Below are 25,330 nucleotides of genomic sequence, written 5' to 3'. Positions count from 1 at the left end.
TTTTTTTTTCTCAGTTTAGGCCGATATGTATTCTTATACATATTTTTGGTAAAAAAAATCGCAATAAGCGTTTGGTTTGCGCAAAAGTTATCGTGCCTACAAAATAGGGGATAGTTTTATGTCATTTTTATTTAATTGTATTAATGTTTTAGTAATGGCGGTGATCAGCAATTTTTATCGTGCCTGCGACATTTTGGCAGACACATTAAACAATTTTGACACATTTTTGGGATCATTGGCATTAATACAGCGATCAATACTATAAAATTGCATTGATTACTGTAAAAGTCACTGGCAGTGAAGGGGTTCACCATTATGGGGAGGGGTTAATTGTGTCCTGGGGAGTGATTCTATCTATTAGGGTATGGGCTACCAGTGACATGACACCGATCGCTGCTCCCGAGGATAGGGAGCAGACCATCAGTGTCCTGTCACTAGGCAGAACGGGGAGATCCACGTTCGCACAACGGAAAATTCAAAGTAATGTACAGGTACGTTACTTTGCCCAACCATGCTATTCCAGTCCTTAAGTGGTTAAACAGGAACGGCGCAGATAGTTTCTGTGATGTTGACCAAGACGAAGGCAGAGATCTTCTGGACTGGATGGCTTAAGTAAATAGGACAGACTAGCAGGATATCATCAACAGCTTAGTAATGGTGGAGAGAAGCTGGCAATTGGTCAACAGCTTAGTGGCCAGCTCTGAGAAGGAAGGGCAGAGCCCAGCACAGACAGTACAGAGGCAGAAAGGGGAACAAGGCGATTCCCCATTCTGTTTAATGACATGTCAGACATCTTTTGTTCCCAAGTGTTAACCCCTTTCCTGCTAGTGTCATTTTTACATTGATCTGTCCATCTTTATAGCACTGATCAATGTAATAAAAATCAGCACCTCTTGCCCAATGTCACTGGTCCCCAATGTCACTGGTCCCCAAAAAGTGTAATTTGGGGTCAGATTTGTCCGCGGCAATGTCGCAGCCCCACTAAAAATTGCAGATCGCTACCATTAAAAATAAAAATCCCTAAATCTATTCCATAGTTTTGTAGATACTAACTTTTGCGCAAACCAATCAATACTGAGATTTTTTTATATATTTTTTTTGTATTCTAGCAGAAAGTAAAAAAAAAAATTTTTTCCCCCTAAATTGGTGTGTTTTTGTTTATAGCGCAAATAAAAAAAATGCAGAGGTGATCAAATACCACCAAAAGAAAGCTCTTTGTGGGTAAAAAAGATGTCAATTTTGTTTGGGTAGAGCATCACAGGACTGCTCAATTGTCAGTTAAAGCGACGCGGTGCTGTATCAAAAAGAAATGGCCTGGTCATTAAGGAGGCAAATCCTTCCAGGGCTGAAGTGGTTAAAGGCAAACTCCACTTTTGTTTTCTACATATTACACCTGTATTTAGTGTGTAACATGTTGCTAAATAAATGGTACTATTTTGTAGATTTTTTCTTTTTTCTTTTCTTTCTTTCTTTTGGGCAAGAGGTGCTGATTTTTCGTGTGGTGAGCTGAAAGCTAAGCAGCCAGTTTAGAATTTACCATCAAAAACATAACCAGCAAGCATATAATCCTGGTTTCACTTTGTTAAAGGGCACAATTTACCCAGGTTTTGGCGCCAGGTTATTCTTTTTTTAATAACTTTTATTCTTTCTTTACATTGTTTTTCAATGTGATTGCTTTTTTACACAGATCTCCTTCAATCCTTACTGCTGAAGCTGTAAATAGATTGTAGGTGGCAGCAGGGAAAGATTGTAGACATACTTTTCTTTTTTTATCACAGCGATTAATCATAAAGATCACTTGCAGTCCAATTCTTGCATTTGGAGTGGAAAATAACACTTTTTAAATATGAACTCTTATTTAAATATGGGAAAGAACACTTTTTAAATATGAGCTCCAGGGAAAAAAAATACTATCAATTCCTCAGTAGCCACAAAGGATTTCCATCCTCTTTGTGTGCCTTTGTAAAATTAGCATTGAGTGACATCAGTACTGTGCTTTACATGGTCTGAGAAGAGAGCAGAGCTATAAGCTGGTCCACCTACTACAGCCTGCCTGCAGAAAATGGAGGGGGGTGGGACAGACTGGTCTTTATTACAGGAAGCTCCTGCACAGAGGCAGGGTTTCAAACTGGATTGCTGCACAGATCTGAAGGATAACACACAGCACACCAAGATTCGTGTATGAAAGCACATGCCTCTTTTAGTTAGACAATTTTTGCTTATCCTGAAGTTGTGCTTTTAATTACAATTCTCCCAGCACTGACACCTGCTGGGGAGGGCAGTAATGTATTCTAGTGCTGGCGGGGGAGGTTTAAATGTATTTTTGTTTTATGCATGTGGAGATTGCTGGACTTATGTTTGTGGGTACAGAACTAAAGCTTTTAAAATAGTTTCCTGTTTCAAAATGTTATTTGGAAAGGTTTGGCAACAGACTCGTTTTTACATTTTAGAATACATTTTTGTAGACTGGAATTAAATAATAAAAGAATAAACAAAAATTGTCTAGTTTACTATGGCAGCAGCCACTTTTTTCCGACATGACTGATTTTGTATTTAGAAAGAAGAGTATATTGTTCATATTTGTACTTTTACCCTTTTGTTTTACTTCTAGAAGTTGCTAACAAGAAAGCAATTTCCCATAAGTCTGTCCTTGATGGAAAGTTGGCAACAAAGACCAGCTTCACTGTACAACCTAGTGTTCATCAAGAGGAAGATAGGACAGGTAGGTAACATTTTGGTTAATAGTTTTTGTCTTCTTTGTCCTTCCTCTAACCCAGCCTCTTTACAGATAGTAAAAATATAAATGGTGTCAGTGGGAACTTATTTGAGAGGCAGAAATTGGCCAATGCTGAAGGAATCCCTAGCAACCTCTGGAGGAACCCTAGGGTTCCACAGAACCCTGGTTGAGAATCAATGCTGTAACCTTTTAACTGCCAGGGATGTGTCCTACACATCATGCCAATTAGTTTTAAACCAAGTTCACAAGCTTTAGCATGCTCCTGGCCTTATAGACTAAGTCAAAGTGCATGTAAAACCACTCTCATCCTTTCTAAACTACTGCAACATTGGTTATCTAGAAGGATATACATGTTTCCTGCATGTATACTTATCTGTCAAATGTCTCCCCTCTGTCTGCTATGTGACCCGAAAAAATTCAGATTTTGTGGGTGGGTCTGTTTTCCAGGGCTCAGTGGGTGGAGTCGTGATGTTAGTAGACTCCCTGCCCACCTCTACACTCCCCTTATCAAAATGCATTTTGTCTTGTGTATTTCTTACACTGAACTACTTCTATGATCTCTAAAATCCAGTGAAAACACAGGTAAGTCCCCACATGACTCCAGCATTCCAAATCATGCTGAGGTGTGGAACAGCCAATCCTTGCAGAGCTGCTGAAGAAAGGAGTGGGGGTGGGAATTAAAAAAAAGAATGCATGTCTTAGGCTAGTGCATGAGATATGTAAATCACCTGTCAATCACAGCAAGGGGGAAGAACGGACAGATTTCAGTTTTTCCGTTTTATTTCACTGAAAAAAGATATGAGGATTGCTCAGAGCTGGATTAACTCTTTGTGGCAAGATTGGGCACAGCTGATCTGAAATCCCATACTCTATTGTGCCAGACAAAAAAAAATTGAGTTTACATCCACTTTTATGTTAGTAATAAAATGCACTATGCAGTCAAGGTCCCTAGTCATTTTAAAAACAACTTATAGCTTTACAATTTGGATTTAATTTGAGTGCAGTACCTGTAGGCTCATTGTGGCTTACCAGCACCCTGGCCGAAAAACTACTAATGGAAGAGGTATTGGCTATGATCTTGTACATCCTGTACATTGGAAGCACTCTGCATCATTGGAATGAGAGCTCTCCCTCTTTCAAGACTCATGCGTGTACAGTGTGCTCTCCTTCCCCTGTTGCAACAGCACCAATCTCAGCTCTTGTTGCTACAATCTTGAGAGGGGGAGAGCACTTGTTGCAGTGCTGAGTGTACCCAACTTCCCGGATCCCAGAGGCATCCCAGATCATAGGTAAGACCGCACAGATCTCTCCCATTAGTAGTTTTTCAACCAGGCTGTGGGTAAGCTGTGATGCTACACAGTGTACCACTTGACTACATTATGTTACCTTTTGTAAGCTATCTTTGTGAATTAATTTATTTATTTTTTTTAGCTTTTTTCTAGACTATACTAGATGCATTCCTAGGATTCTGAAAGGCATGCAGCACCCTCAAACAGACCAAAAAGAGGAGATTAGCAGATTGTGGCTGCATTTTACTGCTCAGTGGGCATGGCTTAGAAGAAAATTGAATGTAAAGGCAACTATACATGGATCAGAATTTGGTCAACAGGCATGGGGGAATTAGATCCTTTTTTTTTTTTTTTCTGTTCAAGTTGCTGGCTGAATGAAAAAAATGATTAATGTATGGCCAGCTTAAGCTTTATTGATATATTCACTGCACTGCACATCTACTGTATGGTGTAGCCTTGTATCCACAAAATATTAATTAATTACTAGACAATGAGCAAGATTGTAAAGCTAGCTAGCCATAGTTTTTCTTTTTGATCATCCACCATGCAAGCGAGGTGGATGGAAGAATCCTCCCTGCAGTGCTATATTGTATTCTGACAGCTGGGATTTCTCCGCTATCAGAATACACTAATCGGTCCTGCAGCAAAGTGTACATAATTTACCCCTGTAGAGATTTTAGTTCTGCTAAAAGACAGGTTTCCCATCTGAAACCAGCTTTGATCATAGGCAAGGTGGCTTTAAAAAAGGGATATACTCAGTGTTGTGGATTCCGTCCGCTAACCAAACTTTCTCAAGCAATTTCATTTCCTCTTTTTTTTTTTTTTTTTTTCAAAGAAAATCTGTAATTTCTAGCCAGTTATAATAGCGCTCAACTTCCTACATGTGCAAAACACTTTCATAGAAAATATTTACGCATATAAAGTGTACTTTTTAACAACATATCTGACACTAGGGAAAGGACTGGTTGCCATAAGGACACTTACGAACTCTCACAGCAGACTTTTTCTGCTTGCACTTCTGCTTGTTAAAGGAAATCTATGGTTGCAGCACACACACAGGTTTACTTATTTGGGGGTTTGCTTATCTCCAAGGGTTGTGGATTACCTTGGTCTGAATCTGCTGCCTCTGGTGGATCTCCTCAAAAGAAAAATTGAGATATGGAAGAATCTCCCTCTATTGGTGCTAGGACATATAAACCTTCTGAAAATGAATATACTGATGTTTTTTAAATATTTTTTACATAATTCCCCCATTTGGATTCCACTCAAATTTTTCCATTGGGTACATGGTATGTTTGGTTCTTTCATATGGGGAAAATCCCCTCTCAGAATAGGCCTTACTGTACTTCAGGAGCCATGGGGGACAAGGGGGCTTAGCTCTCCCTGATCTTTATAAATATTTTTTGGCTATCCAGGGAGTTTTTTCACGTAGATGACTTCTTGGGGATGATGGGGATTCTGCCACAATCTTGGAAGCACCGGTGTTGGGCTCCTGAGAGCCTGGGTCTCTTCGTGTAGCAATGCTCTGGGGCTAAATCTCCTCTGACGGGTACTATGCGAGCCACCATTAAGGCCTGGGACAGTGTTCAGGACTTACTGGCGCCTTCCCCACTTGCTCACTATAGCAGATCCAATAATATGGGTGTCAAAGGGGATAAAAACCTTGAGTGATGTCACTGTGGGGGGCAATTTGTTACAATTTGCGCATTCAAAATTGAAATTTGACCTACTGCATCTCTTTCGCTATCTCCAAATGAAACACATTTTCATCTCCTAGTTTGGCTCCATTAAGCTGGAACTTAGGTCCTCAATTCTGTAGAATATTACACTGGACGAATCCATGAAAAAAACATAATCAGAACTATAGAAAGAACATTCCTGTCTCTCCCCCCTCGGGAACCAGGTGCAGGGAGCAATGGGTGGCGGAGGTTTCTGGATTTGGGTGGATCGTCCTTTCCACTCAATTGGTGTCAGCTAAAGACCGCTTAATTCAAGTTCCTACACAGGATATATTTCACACCAGCAAAGTTGTCGAAAATGTACCAGGGAACATCGGCAGAATGTTGGCGTTGCTCACAATCTCCAGCTAACTTTAGCCACATTTTTTGGGATTGCCAGACAGCGAAGGAGTTTTAGTCTGTCGTTTGGCGCTGTGGGATGAAGATTGCCTCTGTGCCCGTGCCTTTGACAGTGGCAACATACTTGCTTGGCTTAGTTGAGGATTTAGCACCCACTAGGGCGCAGCACATTTTGCTTAGCCTATTACCTAAACCCACGACTCCCCCCACTATTGTACCGGAAAGGGCTTGTGAATAAGGCGATTCTGTTCTATAAAGCAATGTATCTGAGCAGGGGATGGGCAAAAAATGTTTACAAAGTTAAAAGATCTGGTTGGAAAGCCTAATTTCCGTAGCCTAATGACTATAAGGATCATACTACAGGGGGGGAGGTCTGGGTGGTGTTGGATATGGGTGCATATAAATATATAATGTGTCATAATACTGGGATTATTTAGGAACTGATTGCTGCTTAAACAATTCTATGTAGCTGGGATCGATGTCCTTATTGCCTCGAGAACTGCGAAACTACTATATTTTAGTTTGATATGTTGGTATCACTGCCCACTTTTTAGGGGACATGCTCACCAGTACCCCACGAAAATAGAATGCTACAAGAAATAGGGTTTGCAGGTTGTTGATTCGGCTATTTCCTTTTTGAATGGCAGCAGCTTTGCAGCCTGCATTGACTGCTGTAGGTCTGTGCCAAGCCGTTAAAGTCATTGTAAAATCTTGTTTTTCCTTTCGCTATAAAAATAACAAACATGTTCTACTTACCTGCTCTGTTGCAGTGAATTAGCACAGGGCAGCCCAGAGCCTCCTCTTCTCGGGTTTCTCTTCTGTGCTCCTGGACCCTCCCTCCTGTTGAGTGACCCCACAGCAAGCAGCTTGCTGTGGGAGCACCCGAGCTGAGTCGCAGCTCCCTGTGTCCATTCAGACATGGAGCTGTGACCCGGCCCCACCCTCTCCCTCTCCTGATTTGCTTTGAAAACAGCAGGAGCCAATGGTTTTAGCCAATCAGGAGGGAGAGTCTCGAACAGCAGAGATATTTGTGAACATCGCTGGACAGAGATGGGTATTAGGGGGGCTGCTGCACACCGAAGGCTTTTTATCTTGATGCATAGAATGCAATAATAAAAAAATCCTATGACTTTACAACTCCTTTAAAGTCCAGGCAGTGCAGATATTCCATTCCAAAGAATCTGATCCAGAAGAACCTGCCATTTGGTAGCTACAGCATTATTTTCAAAGAACCCTGAGCTTCTTGTAGATGCCTTGGAGGATTCCATATAGCGGCTTTTACGAGTAGGCATTATGTCTGTTTACATGAAAAATAATCATATGGCTTCAGTATTGGTTAGCGGAACATCGGTACAAGAACTACATTGAGAGGCATCCCTTTTAGGGCAGGTAAAGGTGACTGTAGGGAAGAGTACTCTTAGTTACAGATCAGAAGCCAGTAATGCCTTAAGAGTCCAAGAGGAGTTCTTTTTCTTCTCTGCTTTCCCTCTTCACACTTTATGTGCTTTAAAGTGCTTTTAGATCCATGAAAGAGCGGTTTTCTCTGCAAGGCCTGGAACAATTACTGTCCCAAGGGGTCTTTGCACCTGTGCTGCTAGAGAAGTCTTGGGGCTTTTCCTCCAACCTGTTTCACAGTTCCCAAGCCAGACCTACCCTAGATCTCAAGGGTTTCAACCAGTTAGTGAAAATTGAATTCAGGGTGGAGTCTTCCCGTTCTGTGATTGCTTCACCTGATCAGGGGAAATTCCTGCTGTCAGTTGACACCTTCGAGTCTTCTCACCGATTTTGTGCACTTTGCAGTACCAGTTTGTGATGTTAGACTTTAGCCGGTCCATGGCCTCCAGGGTGTTACCAAGGCTCCAAGGCTTCTGTTCTGGGGTTGGGGCTGTTGAGAACCTGAGGGATTTATAGGATACCTCAATTAATTTCTCCTTTGAGAACAATCAAATTGAAACCAGATGCACAACATCCAGATTTGACATACAACTGGTTTTGGCTGGAAACAAAACCATATTAAGTTGGACTTGATTCTGACCGAACGCCTGAAATACTTGGGATTAATCCTGGATACTTCTCAAGCAAGGGTGCTGCTTTTGCCAGAAAAGTGCCTGCCTTTTCAAGCCCAGGCGACTTCTTTAAAGTAGAACTAATATGCAAAACCTTTTTTTTTTCCATTTTGGATAGTGTAAGGGAGGGTTCTAATCCCTGTCACATTTTTTTTTTTTTCGCCATCTGTCCCATTGCGGATATTACCTTTCACTTCCTGCCCCATAGCCAAACAGGAAGTGAGAGAATATCCCTGCAAATTAAGGAAATTATTTAGGGACCTCCAGGTCACCAGGACTAGTGTCCCCATTGGAAGATTGCTTTTCTGGGGACAACTCGGAGTGGGATTTTCTTTACTTTCAATAATAATGGTAAACGGGACAAATAGAGAGGGTGGATCCAATCCCTCTCCACGCTATCCAAACCTAAAAAGAAAAAAGTTTTACATTTAGTTCTACATTAAGGATGTTTGGAAGGTCCTTCGATCCAGACATGCATGAGTGTGTTGAGGGTGATGGTATTCGCCTTCATGGGGGTCCCCTATGCACAGTTTCACTCAAGTGCTCTGCAGCTCAGTATCCTGGCAGTAGTGTCAAGAGTCATTGAAACAGCCAATGCATCTAACCTCCAAGACCAGAGCGGCTCTGAAATGGTCGATATCAATGCATGTGCTGAAAGTAGGGAAATCCTTCCAATGAAGTGGAAGGTCTTGATGACGGACACAAGCCCATCAGGCTGGGGAAGGTGTTCTGCAGAACTTTTTGGTTCAGGGAACGTAGACGTCAGAGGAGCGGAGGTTGATGATCAACATCCTGGAATTTTGGCTGGCTCTCTTGCACTGTTCTGTCTGCCTTCAGAATCTCCCTTGCCGTCAGACAATGCCACTGTGCTGGCATATATCAACCATCAAGGAGGTACAAGAAGTTATTCTACTTGGGAGGAAATGGGCTTAATTTTATCTTAGGCAGAACTTCATGTTCTGGCCATCTCCACTGCCAACATTCTTGGCGTAGAAGACTGGTAGGTGGATTTTCTCAGTCTTTAACATTTGAATCGGGGGTGGGGAGGGAGAGAATACCCCTTTCTCTTGGAGGTTTTTCATAAAGATTTTATCTGCTGTGGAGAATGCCAATTTGTGAATCTCTTGGCATTCAAATTCAACCACAAACAGGACAAGTTTGTGTTTTGGCACCAGGGATCCACTGACTTTTGCGGTGCATGCACTGGTGATTTCCTAGGATCAGTTTCCTCTAATCTGTGCCTTCCATCCACTTCAACTTCTTGCTCAATTCGTTACACAGGATAAAGATGGGGGACATTTCAATGATCCTAATAACCCTAAGCTCATCAAGAATAACATGGTATGCAAACCTAGACATTTTGGCTGTGTTGTGGGTTTCTCCAGACTGACTGAACCTGCTGTTTCAGGGGCCAATATTTAATCCTCCTTTACGGTCACTTGCTTTGACAGCGTTGCTTGTTAAAGCCCAGGTCTTGAGTGACGGGGTTTGTTTCCACCTCTGATTACTACCCTTCACAGGGTAGAACATTGACCTGGGAAGGTGTCCCATAATTCCTGGAACAATTATTTAATGTGTGTTAAATTACAGTGTGTTGTGGGGCAGATTCTTGCTTTTCTATAGTCTGGTCTGGAGATGTACTTTTGGCTTTGAATAGCATCAATTGACAACTCCTTGTCAAAACCCTTGGCCATGCTTTTTCAGAGACCTGTTTTCTCCTTTCTTGGTGAAAGCTTTTTTTCAGCGTTTGGCTTGGCTTATTCCTCCTGTGTGACCTTCTTGCAGTCTTCTCCCTTTAAACCACTTTGAGAGATTCCCTTGCCACTGCTTAAGTGTAAGTTTATCTTTTGGTGGCCATTACCTTGGCTGACAGGGTCTTGGAGTTGGCTGGGTTTTCCTTCAATAGCCCTTTAATGGTTCTCTAGGAAAAGGTGCTATTGAGGTCTTCTATCCCCTTTCTTGCCGAAGGTGGTTTCTTTAACGTGAATCAGGGCACTATGTTGCCATTCTTTTGTCCTACTCCTAAGCATCCAAAAGAGAAGGTGCTTTACACTTTAGTTTTTCAGGCTGTTTACATTTATCTGAGGTTTATAGCTTTGTTTCGAAAGTCTAATTCCCGGTTTATTTTTCCTGAAGGACCCTGTAAGCGTCAGGCAGATTCTAAATGCACTATTTCCAGATTAGTTTGTCAGCTTGTTTCCTCAAGCTTTATTGGGTCAAGGGTGAGGTTCTGGGCCATTCACCATCAAGCTTCTGTTCAAATTTGTAAAGCTGCTGTCTGATCTTTCCTTCACATGTAAATTAAAGCGGAGGTCCACCCTAAAATACACTCCTAGGTCTATGTGATCCCCCCTTCCCTAAACGCTATGTAACCCCCTTACCTTTCAGCTGTCTTCCTCCGTTTTTTTTATATTTCAATTTTTCTGTCCCAGTGAATTGCGGAAAGGGGAGGAGCCGATGCGGAAAGGGGCGGGGCTTAATCGGCAGGTCACTTGTTCCGGTCTGCCGCATGGGCTCCTGGGATCTTTTTTTTTTTCCCCAGGAGTCTGTGAGATCTAGGAGTCTAGAGATCTCGCGCGAGTCATAGAAGGGAAGTGATGTCTTTGTATCATTGTTTATCTCCGTTGCCATGACAACGGGGCGGGACTTCCGACGAGAACACCCGTTGTCATGGCAACCGGAGCTGTTGACGGCGCTCGATATTGCGCTTACTGCGCATGCGCGAGATCTTTTATAGATCGGGCGGTGCATGCTGGTCATTTAGCATCACACACTCCCGGAAGAGGATGCCTGTGGGCTTCACATGCCCACAGGCAAAATGGAAACCGTCGGGAGACGGTTTTATAAAGTCATTTATGAGGAGACAAAGGCATGCTGCTGATGGCAGAAACAACAGAAGTAAGTGTTAGCCTTCTTAATAATATTGATTTTCACTATGCCTAAAAAAAAAAAACGTTAGAAACGGTGGAATCCCGCTTTAAGTTCTACCAGGTTGATGTTTTTTGCCTTTACAGATTCCAGGTTTTGAAGACTGGTCAAGTTTCCACTTTTCTGTTTAGGGATTGGGGGTTTGTTAGCCTTGTTGCTGTGATGCCCTCCCTTCCATTTCATTGCTTTGGAGCATCCCATGTAGACTTCTCTGTTTCCTGTGATGTACGATTAAGACATTAGAAATTAGCTTTACCTGTAAAATCTTTTTCGTACATTTAGGACATAGGATACTTTAACCACTTATGGACTGCCCCTCATGCATATGCTGCAGCAGGGCGGCCCTTAAGCGCAAAATCACGTGCCTGTACGTGATTTTTTTTTTTTCCTTCAGGGTCTGGGGTGCACACGCGACCCAATGTCTGCTGGGACCCACTGATCATTCCCAAGGCATACAGAACAGCAGTCTGCCATTTTGTGAAAGGAGAAGACCGAGATCTTGTGCTTCTGCTAAGCAGGAACATGGCTCTCTGTCATCTTACAGTTAAAGCACATCCTTCACAATTAGAAAGCACCCCCTAGGGACACATTTAACCTTTTAATTGCCTCTGATGTTAAGTCCTTCCCTGCCATTGTCATTAGTACAATGACTGTGCTTTTATTTTTTATTTTTTTAGCACTGATCACTGCATTAGTGTAACTGGTCCCCAAAAAAGTGTCCCTTAGTGTCCGATTTGTCTGCCGCAATGTCGCAGTCCTGCTATACGTCTCTAATTGCCTCCATTACTATAAAATAAAAAATAATGAATAAAAATGCCATAAAAATATCCCATAGTTTGTAGACACTATAACTTTTGCGCAAGGGCAGTGGGAACGACAAGTGTACACTAATGCCCCATTCACACGGTCGGACATTCCGACCACAAAATCCGTCTTATTTTTTTAGATGGATTTTGGCCGAAACACTGAACGAGGTGATGTCAAACACGTACGTCGGGACTATAAATGGGCCAGTAGCCAATTGCTGTCGTCTTAGTTTATTCTGAGCATGCGTGGCACTTTGTCCGTCGGAATTGTCTACACATGATCGGAATTTATGCAATCAGGTTTTGTTGGCGGAAAATTTTAGATCCTGCTCTCAAACTTTGTGTCGGAAAATCCGACGGGAAAAGTCAGATGGAGCCCGCACATGGTCGGATTTTCCGACAACATGATCCAATCGCACATTTTCCATGTGTATGGGGCATTAGTCTTACAAGATTTCTTCTCTCTGCCTGATGTGCTTCTAGTACCGTAAAGTGAGGGGAAATCACTTCAGACTGACCAAACATAACATTAAATAACCTGGAAAAGGTTCTAAACTTTTGTAATCTACAACTATGTTTGTCAGGCGTTCCCCTTGAAGCACTGAAATTCAGTGTAGCCCAATATAAACTAAAATGACTGGTTTTGATCATGATTTTTTTTTTTTTATGCATACAACTGTTTGATTACGTATTGCAGGTCAAGTAATTTAAACAAACAATATTTTATCTTTGTATTCCCTTACCTCTACATAGACATAACACTCTACAAATCAATGAAGAATTATATCCTGACCCCTGAGCAGCTGAATGAACATGGCTATCCCATGGCACACCCCGAGAAACCTGGGAAAGCTGTTGTTTTTACAACAGAGGAAAAGAAAAGCCCAGCTGGTGAGTAATTGTGGCTTTTGTTCTGGACAGTCATATGGGATAGATTTGTTCTCTTGTATTGCAGGTGACGAGACAAAAGCAATGTTTAATATATACAGAAACTATTTTTCCTGTGCTACATTTTGAGTGAATGAGTTTGGCAAAAATTCCAGCTTTTGTTGCCATAATTGCATAGTGCATTTTAGTACTTTAACTTTTTTTAATTTCTGACAGCCTCCTGCCGGATATGCTGCCGTTGTGGGGTAGAGTATATGGTGACGCAAAGTGGATGCTCCATACGCCAAGAGGAATGTGTTCATCACTGGGGTCGTCTCCGAAGGCAGAGAGGTGCCGTCTGAATCATGAAGGGGCAGAGTGATCTGCAAACAGTGTGTGAGAATAATGGGTTCTGAAAATGCATTAATATAAGATTGTGTGTGTGAGAGCAGAATTATAAAAACTTGTTTTACAATGAAGAATGATGTATGAAATCAACATAAAAAGATATAAGGGTTATATTTATGTCTAGAAATTCCCAGATTGTTGTGATGTTTGGAAAGTTGTCTGCATGACATTGCTATAGTGAATGAAAACTATTAATATTAGGAAGTTTGGGTGTATGTACAGTAAATATCTATATATTGAATAATATGTGTGTTTTATATAAAGAATTCCTTTTTCTGTAGTACCTGGAGGTTGGGAAACTCAGTATAACTGCTGCTCTAGTGGAGTTGGATCACCTGGATGCCAAGTAGCCAAGGTTAGATTACTTTAAATTTTATTACGTGAAGCAGGAATATCAATTTTTATTTTATTTATACAATGTATTTTTTTTTATCTTCATGTAAAATGGGAATATTCATAAGCCTTGGTTTTGCTGTTTGGTTATTGCTTTAAATGTTTTATAAAGTAAAGCTGACCATACACTAATAGAAATTTAGCCGGTTCAGCACGGACTGGAATATTTTTGATCTGTGCATGGGCTCCCCCCTTGACAGAAGTTGATTGTTTAATCAACTTCTGCTGAAGGGACTTGAGTTTTCCTGTCACAATGCAATGTCCATGCAGGGGAGGAGGTGAATTTCTTTGCATGGTTAAAGGAATGCTATTCGCTTTTTTTGTTGTTTTTTCTTTTTTTCGTTAAGCCTGCAGATTAACTACAGAATACATCTCTTGTTCCTTGCAAATTTCTCTGCTAACTTTCTTTTACATGTTGTAAGTCATTTATACTATGTGTATATCCTGCTTATTGGATCACTTTATCATCTATAGGAAAAAACAAAAACCTACCCCTTTAAAATTATCTCTGGGTCTGACTCCCTTCTTATATCTTATATTTCTCTCACTCACTTATAAACCATCTTTTTATTGTATGTTTTGTTTTTGTTTTTTTGTTATGTTTTTTGCATTTTAACCTCCTCGCGCCCGCCCTATAGCCGAATTACGGCCGTAGAGCAGGCGCGTTCGTTCGGGCGGTCGTCCCTGGACGGCCTGATGTTTACTTCCGCAATGCGCGCCGCCGCGGGCGCGCATCGCGGAAGTTCTGTGTTCGCCGTGTCCCCCGGGGACAGGCAAACACAGATCGCTGTAAACGGCCAATCACAGCGGCCGTTTACAGCGTGATCGGCGTGTCCAATGGGAGATGATCTCATATGTAAACATATGAGATCATCTCGCAGCGCCGCTCTCCTTCCTCGCACAGACAGTGCGAGAGGGGAGAGATGAACGGCTGCAGCGGCAGCCGTTCTGATTCTGGAAAAAAAAATAATTAAAAAAATGAAATAAAAAGTGCCATCCGCCCCCAGCAGTGCCATCTGCCCCCAGCAGTGCCATCCGCCCCCAGCAGTGCTATCTGCCCCAGTGCCATCCACCCCAGTGCTACCTGCCCCCAGTGCCATCCACCCCAGTGCTACCTGCCCCTAGTGCCATCCACCCCAGTGCTACCTGCCCCTAGTGCCATCCACCCCAGTGCTACCTGCCCCCAGTGCCATCCACCCCAGTGCTACCTGCCCCCAGTGCCATCCACCCCAGTGCCACCTGCCCCCAGTGCCATCCACCCCAGTGCCACCTGCCCCCAGTGCCACCTGCCCCCAGTGCCACCTGCCCCCAGTGCCACCTGCCCCCAGTGCCACCTGCCGTCAGTGCCACGTGTCATCAGTGCCACATAGTGCCATCTGTCATCAGTGCCACGTATCAGTGCCATTTGTCATCAGTGCCACCTGTCAGTGTCACGTGCCATCTGTTGTCAGTGTCACGTGCCATCTGTTGTCAGTGTCACGTGTCATCAATGCCACTTATCAGTGCCATCTGTCATCAGTGTCACGCGTCATCGGTGCCATGTATTAGTGCCATCTGTCATCGGTGGCACATATTAGTGCCACGTATTAGTGCCATCTGTCATCGGTGCCACGTGTCATCAGTGCCACGTATAAGTGCCACGCGTCATCAGTGCCACATATTAGTGCCATCTGTCATCAGTGCCACATATTAGTGCCATCTGTCATCAGTGCCACCTGTCATCATTGCCACGTATCAGTGCCATCTGTCATCAGTGTCACGTGTCATTGTCCTGGTGCTTCAAAAGTGTAATAAATAGTCAACAAGTTAGATGTGTAACTTATGTTCCTAGAACACATGATGGCGCTACCTGCATGTTGGGCCTCTCTATGTGGCCAGGCTGTGAAAAAGTCCCACACATGTGGTATTGTAATACTCAGGAGGAGTAGCAGAATTTTTTGGGGGGTGTCATTTGTGGTATACACATGCCACGTGAGAGAAATAACCTATTACAATGACAATTTTGTGGAGAAAAAAAAAAAATGAAAAATCTTAATTTTGCAAAGAATTGTGGGAAAAAAATGACAACATCAAAAAGCTCACTATACCTCTTACTAAATACCTTGGAATGTCTACTTTCCAAAAAGGGGTCATTTGGGGGGTATTTGTACTTTCCTGACTTGTTCGGGTCACAAGAAGCGAGATAGGCCACCAGTACATCAGATGTGATCAATTTTGTGCGATTCGCACCACAGCTTGTAGACTCTCTAACTTTCACAAAGACCAAATAATATCCACTAATTTGGGTTATTTTTACCAAAGACATGTAGCAGTATAAATTGTGACCAAAATTTATGAAGAAAAATTAATAATTTGCATAATTCTGTCACAGAAACAAAGAAATATGCGTTTTTTTTCAAAATTTTCGGTCTTTTTTCATTTATAGCGCAAAAAATAAAAACCCCAGAGGTGATTAAATACCACCAAAAGAAAGCTCTATTTGTGGGAAAAAAAGGATAAAAAATTCATTTGGGTACAGTGTTGCATGACTGAGTAATTGTCATTCAAATTGTGAGAGCACCGAAAGCTGAAAATTGGTCTGGGCAGGAAGGTGTTTAAGTGCCCTGTAAGCAAGTGGTTAAAAATCATGTAATTTGCTATTTCTTTATATTAATATTTGTATTTTGATTTCTCATCCTGCTATGTTATATGCCAGTTCTTCCATTATTTTTTTTTTTATGGTTGACATTGGGGAATACCGTAATGAAGAAAAATGCGTAACAACTTTATTCAATTAACATACATATTTGGGAATGGAAAGTATAACCAGACACCCCTGGCAACAGCCTAACCTGTGGTGAAAAATGTCTGGTCAAAATCTTGTTTTCCCAATGAGATCCTCTGGGGGGCTGTCTGATGCCGCCTTCAGAAATCAGTTTGAGGGAACAATTATATCATTTCTTTACCTAGCAACATTTATTTTATTTGATGCATCCACTACAGGTCGCATTGTTTGCATTAGAAAATCATCACAAATGCTTCTATGTAGGTATGTTTATACTTGCTCAAACTGCACATTATGAAGCCATCAACATCCTCCTGATCTCTAATATAATTGCTAATGTGGGTTATTAAAGTATAATAAAAGTGAATGGATTATAAAATGGAATTAACTGAATGTCAACAAGGCAAAGCAAAACAGAACAAGCGCCCATGTGCTAAAGTACTGTACATTTCTGACGATAACAAACCTGAGACAGGCATCAAGGGACTTGCTTAAAAAATAAAAAAAGACAAAGGTAGTGGTTTTCAAGTTAAAAGTGACATGAATGCATGCAAAAGTCTAGTTTTGAGTCTAAGGCTAGTTGTGAGTGCTAAGAGTTTACAAACTTGCATGCCATATAAAGATGTTAAAATGTGATTGATAACTTTCTTTGAAGACTTGACCTGGCCTTACATAGAGTGAATTTGGTGGTTTCTTGTGAACTGACTGAAATGTGTTCTGTAGGTGGCCCTGTTGGTACCCACGTGCTTTGATATCCTTCAATTAAAAAAAAGAAAGAAAAAAAAAATACCAGGTAAAAAATTGTAAATTCAATCCGATGCAGGCACTGTTTGGGTATTCTTGACAGCCAGCAACATCCACAGTGGAAGATATAATCAATCTCCACCATTTAGCTTAGATGGAAGAAGAAAAATATGCACGTATGGCCAGTCTAGGTTTTCAAGGACAATGCTAAAATATGAACATTCTGTTTATCTGTGTGAAACAGTGGGCATTTAAATTGTGTTTGATTATACCAACAGTTTTCTTTGTATCTCTGTGACAAAAATAATTTCTTAAGATTCTATTTTTGTTATCTGTATTAATTACCTGTGATTTTGTGGCTTCAGGTAATGATTGCTTATGTATTCTGATTTTTACTCAGCAACATGTGCATGATGGTCGTAAGGAAAATCTAGATGGATTTGTGAAGACCTTTGACAAGTTGAATGAGTCTGAGAGTCCTGGAGTATATGCTTTGGATTGTGAAATGGTGAGTTCTTTAATGCTTATGTTGTCACTCTGTTTATAAATACAGTGTGTATGTAATGTATGTGTGTGTGTGTGTGTGTATGTGTATGTATGTATGTATGTGTGTATATATGTATATATGTATGTATATATATATATATATATATACACACACACACACACACACACACACACACACACACACACACACACACACACACACACACACACACACACACACACACACACACCTGGTGTTCTGTCAGATTAGGCGACCCGCCAGAATTGGTAAAGGAAATGATGTTCAGTCGCCGCCATCTTGCTACACCCCGCAATCCTCCACAGTAAGGGATACACTGAGAAGGGGGCAAGTGGACATCTTGTTGCACCCACTGGCATTTTGCATTTCACAGTTATTTTTAACAGGAAACGTAGCATATATGGTGAAATACAGCATTTCAAAATCCATGGACTTTTTACATGTTGAATTCTAAAAGCAGCACTGTTCTTTCAGATTAGCAAACCTGAGATCAGCAGATCAGCAGGTTTTCCGCTGCTTTTAAAATCAAATTCAACATCTAAACAGTCCTTCGGATTTCTAAATACTGTATTTCACCTTATAAGCTCAGTTTACTGTTAAACCCACTGAATTTTAATGTTTCAGTTATTTTTAACTTTTTCCTTCCCCCCTTCTCGGTGTATAGTTACTGTGGAGGAGTGTGGGGTGTAGCAATATAGCGGCGACTGAATTTCACCTCCTTTAGCAATTCTGATGGGTCGCCATATCAGACGGAACATCGGCCCTACCCATGGGTCCATGGGACCCAGGTGGCTGTTTTAAGAGGGGCGGGACTGCCCGAGGACCCATAACAGTGTAAATTTGCTGTTCCATCAAAATAACTCAACACACAGCCATTCATTTCTAAACAGCTGGTAACAAAAAGTGAGTACACCTCTAAGTGCCCTGCGGCCCAGTCTCCGAAGAGAGGGGATCATGCTCTGCTTCAGTATGTCACAGTACATGTTGGCATTTATGGTTCCCTCAATGAACTGTAGCTCCCCAGTGCCTGAAGCATTCATGCAGCCCCAGCTTGACTTGTAGGCAGGACACACTTGTCTTTGTACTCCTCACCTGGTTGCCGCCACACACGCTTGACACCATCTGAACCGAATACGTTTATCTTGGTCTCATTAGACCACAGGACATGGTTCCAGTAATCCATGTGCTTAGTCTGCTTGTCTTCAGCAAACTGTTTGCGGGCTTTCTTGTGCATCATCTTTAGAAGAGGCTTCCTTCTGGGACAACAGCCATACAGACCAATTTGATGCAGTGTGCACCATATGGTCTGAGCACTGACAGGCTTACCCCTCACCCCTTCAATCTTTGCAGCAATGCTGGGAGCACTCATATGTCAATTTCCCAGAGACAACCTCTGGATATGACGCTGAGCACGTGCACTCAACTTCTTTGATTGACCATGGCAAGGCCTGTTCGTAGTGGAACGTGTCCTGTTAAACCACTGTATGGTCTTTGGCCACTGTGCTGCAGCTCATTTTCAGGGTCTTGGCAATTTTCTCATAGCCTAGGCCATGTTTATGTAGAGCAACAATTCTTTTTTTTTCAGATCCTCAGAAAGTTCTTTGTTGTGAGGTGCCATGTTGACCAACCAGTGACCAGTATGAGAGGGTGACAGCGATAACACCGAATGTAACACACCTGCTGCCCATACAGACCTTATAACACTAACGAGTCACATGAAATCGGGGATGGAAAATGGCTAATTGGGCCCAATTTGGAGATTTTCACTTAGGGTGTACTTACTTTTGTTGCCAATGGTTTAGACATTAATGGCTGTGTGAGTTCTTTTGAGGGGACAGCAAATTCACACTGTTATACAAGCTTCATTCTAATCTCCAAAATTATGTTAAGTTATGGAGGCACTCGCGGGTCTTGCCAGTGGTAATGAATCAGACAGAATTTTGTCAGCATTTCAATAGAGCTCAGTCCATTCTTCTTAAGACACTAAAACATGGAAGTGAATCAACTAATGAGCCCCAAGTCCCACCAACCAACAACATCCCCTATTGAGCACATCACACCGTGCAAAAGTAAACAGACGCATTACAATTTAGCAGTCAAAAAGAGGTCACCAATGGAACAAATCACAATAGTCCATCAAAAAAACAGAAAATTGAATGCTTACCTTTCCGTAATTTTTCTTTTCTGGTGCCTATCCATGGCAGCATAGGCCTTGCTGCATACATATGATTGGTTCCCCCACTCCCAACCAACCCACAGGTCCAATTTGACTGTATAGAGTCAGACCCCCCCCCATGCTCCATTCTTGCAACTAGACCCAAACATTCAGGGATTCTATTAAAAAAGGGAGGGCTTATGCTGCCATGGATAGGCACCAGGAAAGGAAAATTACAAAAATCACAAAAATTACATTTTCTGTTTTCCTGGTGCCTTCATGGCAGCATACACATGGTTAATAACTTGCTCACAGGGAGGGTTGCTGCAAAAAAAAAAATGTTTAGATTATAGAGCAGACAAATGGAACGTTTTTTTTTCCCAAAGTCACAAGAGGTAAGCGCGGCTGGATCTAAACTATATGAAAGTTTTGAAGGATGACCAGCTTGCCGCATGACAGTTTCCGGCGAGACATGCACTTACCTGGAGTTGCAGCCCCCTTACCTAGTGGTATGCCGAGGATCTTTTTGTGATACTGGACTGCGGTAGGTGGCTGCCAGTGTTAATTTTGGCAGCAAATTTAGTTTTAGTCTTAGGACTAAAATGGCATTTTAGTTTTAGCCCCATTTTAGTCTTCTGCAGTTTTAGTTTTAGTGGTATTTAGTCGACTAAATCTCCAGTTTTAGTCATCTAAAATCGAATGGGTGTAATTAAATTGTAATGCATTCGTCTTCTGTATGTGTGTGGATGGATATATATATATATATATATATATATATATATATATATATATATATATATATAATTTTTTATTTATTTTTTTTCCTTTAAACAAACAAAACTCGTAAACATTTCAAAGTTTCATTAAATACCTTGGGCTGGCACCATCATGTCACAGCATGAGACTGCCAGCAGATGTTTTCCCACTGAGATCCTCTGCCATAATGAAGGCACATAGCTGACTTATATAGCCAGCTTATGGTCAGGGTGTACCAAGATGGCCGCCGAAGGCTTCACGGCGCTGCCGTGCATGCGTCTGTGACATCACACCCCCGCGATGCAGCTCCGCCTCTGTAGGACGTAAAGCACACAGAGGCGTGCAAAGCGCAGCGACATATACAGGGCGGGGAGAAGCAAGTGGACTCAGTTTTTCAGCCACTCTGGACCTCTAGTCATTACAGCTATCCTCAGCGAGCCATTTAGCCATAGTCACCTCTAGCCAGAACCAGCTCAGGAAGCATGAAACTGGGGAAAGCCCAAACAAGAAGAAGCTGTCTCAATCCAGGAGCAAAATACATGCAGAATCCCATAGGGAAGGCCTGTGCTCCTAAACCCCCAAAAATATCCACAGAAAAGCTGGTTCCCAAATCTATTGTCACCTTTAGCTGCCTAAGTATTGGAACTGCATATACAGGGGAGCATGAACCTGCAATGGTGTACCAACATAGTGGTATGGTAAGGGCTGTATCCATGAACCACAATCCAGCCAGTCTGAAATGGACCACCCACAATAGGTAAAAAAAAATTATAATAAAATAACAAGTGATCTCGTTGGAAAATGTACAAAAAAACACAAAAAACGCTGCACAAGAACAAACAATCCTTATATGTCCAAAATAAACAAGTGTGAGTGTGAATAGCACCCTACACAGGACAAACAGTGGATACGCAAAAAAACATGGATGGTGCACAAAGATGGCAATACACACAAATATTTGTAATGTGAATTACAGTGAGATAGTAGAGAGGGAGTATATGTCCTAATGGACATACACTATATTACCAAAAGTATTGGGACGCCTGCCTTTACACTCACATGAAATTTAATGGCATCCCAATCTTAGGCTGTAGGATTCAAGATGGAGTTGGCCCACCATTTGGGAAGGCTGTCCGCAAGGTTTTGGAGTGTGTTTATGGTAATTTATGAATGTTTCTTCCAGAAGTGCATTTGTGAGGTCAGCCATTGATGTGGACGAGAAGCCCTGGCTCGCAGCCTGCACTCCAATTCATCCCAAAGGTGTTCTATCAGATTGAGGTCAGAACTCTGTGCAGGCTAATCAAGTTCCTCCACCCCAAACTCACTCATCCATGTCTTTATGGACCTTGCTTTGTGCACTGGTGCACAGTCATGTTGGAACAGGAAACGGGCCATCCGCAAACTGTTCCCACAAAGTTGGGAGCATGAAATTGTCCAAAATGTCTTGATATGCAGACGCCTTAAGAGTTCTCTTCACTGGAAATAAGGGACCAAGCCCAACCCCTAAAAAATAACCCCACATCATAATCCCCCCTCCACCAAATGATTTGGACCAGTGCACAAAGCAAGGTCCAGAAAGACATGGATGAGCGAGTTTGGGGTGGAGGAACTTGACTGCCCCGCACAGAGTTCAAACCTCAATCTGTTAGAACACGTTTGGGATGAATTGGAGTGGAGGCTGCGTGCCAGGCCTTCTCGACCACATCAGTGCCTGACCTCACAAATGCACTTCTGGAAGAATGGTCAAACATTTCCATAGACACACTAAGCATTGTGGACAGCCTTCCCAGAAGAGATGAAGGTGTTATAGCTGCAAAGGGTGGGCCAACTCAATATTGAACCCTACAGCCTAAGATTGGGATGCTGTTAACGTTAATGTGTGTAAAGGCAGGTGTCCCAATACTTTAGGTAAATATACATACACACACACACACACACACACACACACACACACACACACACACACACACACACACACACACACACACACACACACACACACACACACACGTGTGTGTGTATATATATATGTCTGTCTCATAGACCTCACTAAGAAATGGACATAAAGTGTCAGACTTACAGACCTACTGTATGTAGTATCAGACACATGCTCACCTGGAAACTATAAAAGTGTGATACATCACACCACACAGGAGAATCAATCAAACAGTAGATAAATGGCAAAAGTAACAATACTCCACCTGTAAGTGAAGGAGGTCACCAATGAGATCAGGGCCAGAACACATAAGTATAACGCGCGCCATCGACTGTATACCCACCCAGTCAATGAGCATATGCACTCACTGGACAACTTTTATTCGGTACACTTGTTCAGTTGGTGGTAACAATCATCCGGTCACATGGCAGCAACTCAGTGCATTTAGGTATCTAAATGTGGTGAAGACAAGGGATTTAAGTGGCTGAATGTGGCATGGTTGTTGGTGCCAGACGGGCTGGTCTGAGTATTTCAAAAATTGCTGGGATTTTCATGTGCCACCATCTCCTAGGGCTTACAGAGAATGGTCACAAAAAGAGAAAATATCCAGTGAGCGGAAGTTGTGTGGACAAAAATGCTTGTTGATCTCAGTCTTCAGAAGAGAATGGGCAGACTGGTTAGAGATGATAGAAAGGCAGCAGTAACTAAAATAACCACTGCTTACAACCGATGTACAAATAACATACTGGTGACACCACAATGGGGATAAAACATTTCCACGCAAGGGAAAAATTAAAAGAGAACTTTAAACTGTGTAGGAAATTCTCTTCCACAAAACCAGTGGTTTCAGCAGGGAAAGCCTCAATAATTTCAAAAAACTATTAGATGGGCACCGTAACCACTTCAGCCCTGGAAGATTTAGCTGCTCAGTGACCAGGCCATTTTTTGCGATACGGCACTGCGTCGCTTTAACTGACAATTGCGCAGTCGTGCAATGCTGTACCCAAACAAAATTGACGCCTTTTTTTCCCCCCAATAAATAGCTTTCTTTTGGTGGTAATCGCCTCTGCGGTTTTTATTTTTTGCGCTATAAACAAGAGCGACAATTTAGAAAAAATCTCAATCTCTTACTTTTTGCAAGCATAAATATCCCACATTTTAATAAAAAAAACTAATTTTTTCCTCAGTTTAGGCCGTATTCTTCTACATATTTTGGTAAAAAAAGAAACGCAATAAGGGTATATTGATTGGTTTGTGTTATAACGTTTACAAAATAGGGGATATATTTATTGCATTTTTATTATTATTTTTTTTTTTTTACTAGTAATGGTGGTGATCTGCAATTTTTATCGGGACTGCGATATTGAGGTGGACAGATTGGACATTTTCACACATTTTTGGGACCATTGACAAATATACAGCGATCAGTGCTATAAAAATTCACTGATTACTGTATAAATGTCACTGGCAGGGAAGGGGTTAATACTAAGGTGCAATCAAGGGGTTAAGTGTGTTCCTTCATGCTGTTCTAGCTGTAGGGGGGGTGGGACTGTCTAGGAGGAGAGAGATCAGTGTTCATACATAGTATGAACACACGATCTGTCTCAACTCCCCTGAGAGAACGTGGATCTGTGTGTTTACACTCTCTCATGAGCGATCGTGGGAATACGGCATTCATCTCGCCCGCCGGGCACTCTCATCGGCTCCAGGCATATGCTGCGGGTACGCGCGTGCCTCTAGTGGCCAAAAGGCGAAGCGACATAAGGTATTGTCGTTCCGCCCAGCCGAGCCATTCTGCTGCAGTAAAACTGAGGCTGCTGGTAGGCAAGCGGTTAACGACCACAACAGAAGGGGATATACAATGTAATATTAACGTAAAAGTGCACACACAGTTTGGACTTGATGGACTTGTGTCTTTTTTCATCCTCACCAACTACATAAGGTATGCATAATACTATCTCTGACCACACAACACATAGAGCCTTTAAGCATATGGGCTACAGCAGCAGAAGACCACACCGGGCGCTACTCCTGTTAGCTAAGAACAGGAAACTAAGGCTGCAATTCTCACAGGCTCACCAAAATTGCACAATAGAAGATTGGAAAAACGTTGCCTGGTCTGATGAGTCTCTATTTCAGCTTAGACATTCAGATGGTAGGGTCAGAATTCCACATTAACAACAAAGCATGGATCCATCCTGTATCAATGGTTCAGGCTGGGAGAGGTTTTCTTATCATACTTTGGGCCCCTTAGTACCAGTTGAACATTGTTTAAATTCAACGGCCTACCTGAGTATTGTTGCTGACCATGTCAATCACTTTATGACTACAGTGTACCCATCTTCTGATGGCTACTTCCAGCAGGATAATGCACCATGTCACAAAGCTCAAATTTCAAACTTGTTTCTTGAACATGACAATGAGTTCACTGTACTCCAGTGGCCTCCACAGTCACCATATCTCAATCCAATAGAGCATTTTTGGGATGTGGTGGAACGGGAGATTGCATCATGGATGTGCAGCCGACAAACCTGACAGCAATGTGCAGCCGACAAACCTGTAGCAACTGCGTGATGCTATCATGTCAATATGGACCAAAACTTTTGAAGAATGTTTCTAACACCTAGCTGAATCTATGCCACAAAGAATTAAGGCAGTTCTGAAGGCAAAAGTACAACCCGGTACTAGCAAGGTGTACCTAATAAAGTGGCCTGTGAGTGTATACCACTAACTATTACTACCCATCATTTTTCCCTTAATCAGGGTGCCAAAAGCACCAATAGGTAGTCACCAGAAGTTGCAAAAGATCATAAAAGGCAATTGAGGCTAAGCTTATCAAGTCTTTTAGGGGGCAATGTTTGTAATTCATGGATCCAT

General features: G+C 42.1%; 1 protein-coding gene across 4 annotated transcripts in view; it reads left to right on the top strand.

The window, feature by feature from the left end:
- The window catches only part of REXO1 (RNA exonuclease 1 homolog), a 285,055-nt gene that overhangs the window by 166,145 nt on the left and 93,580 nt on the right, over positions 1-25,330 (top strand). For 2 of the 4 annotated variants that reach the window (XM_077475823.1, XM_077475822.1), the window contains exons 8-12: positions 2,612-2,722; positions 12,658-12,795; positions 13,009-13,122; positions 13,461-13,534; positions 17,481-17,588. In XM_077475823.1, coding sequence (XP_077331949.1) covers positions 2,612-2,722; positions 12,658-12,795; positions 13,009-13,122; positions 13,461-13,534; positions 17,481-17,588 — 545 coding nt within the window. Of the gene's footprint in view, positions 1-2,611; positions 2,723-12,657; positions 12,796-13,008; positions 13,168-13,460; positions 13,535-17,480; positions 17,589-25,330 lie in introns of those variants that run through there. The other 2 variants (XR_013272222.1, XR_013272223.1) reach the window with 2 other exon arrangements.

The sequence above is a fragment of the Lithobates pipiens genome, unplaced genomic scaffold (genome assembly GCF_037356315.1).
Source record: "Lithobates pipiens isolate NorthernLeopardFrog02 unplaced genomic scaffold, aLitPip1_a1.2 Scaffold_13, whole genome shotgun sequence".
NCBI lineage: Eukaryota > Metazoa > Chordata > Amphibia > Anura > Ranidae > Lithobates > Lithobates pipiens.
The sequence above is the reverse complement of the archived record's forward strand: the minus strand, read 5'-3'. Positions and strand labels throughout refer to the sequence as shown.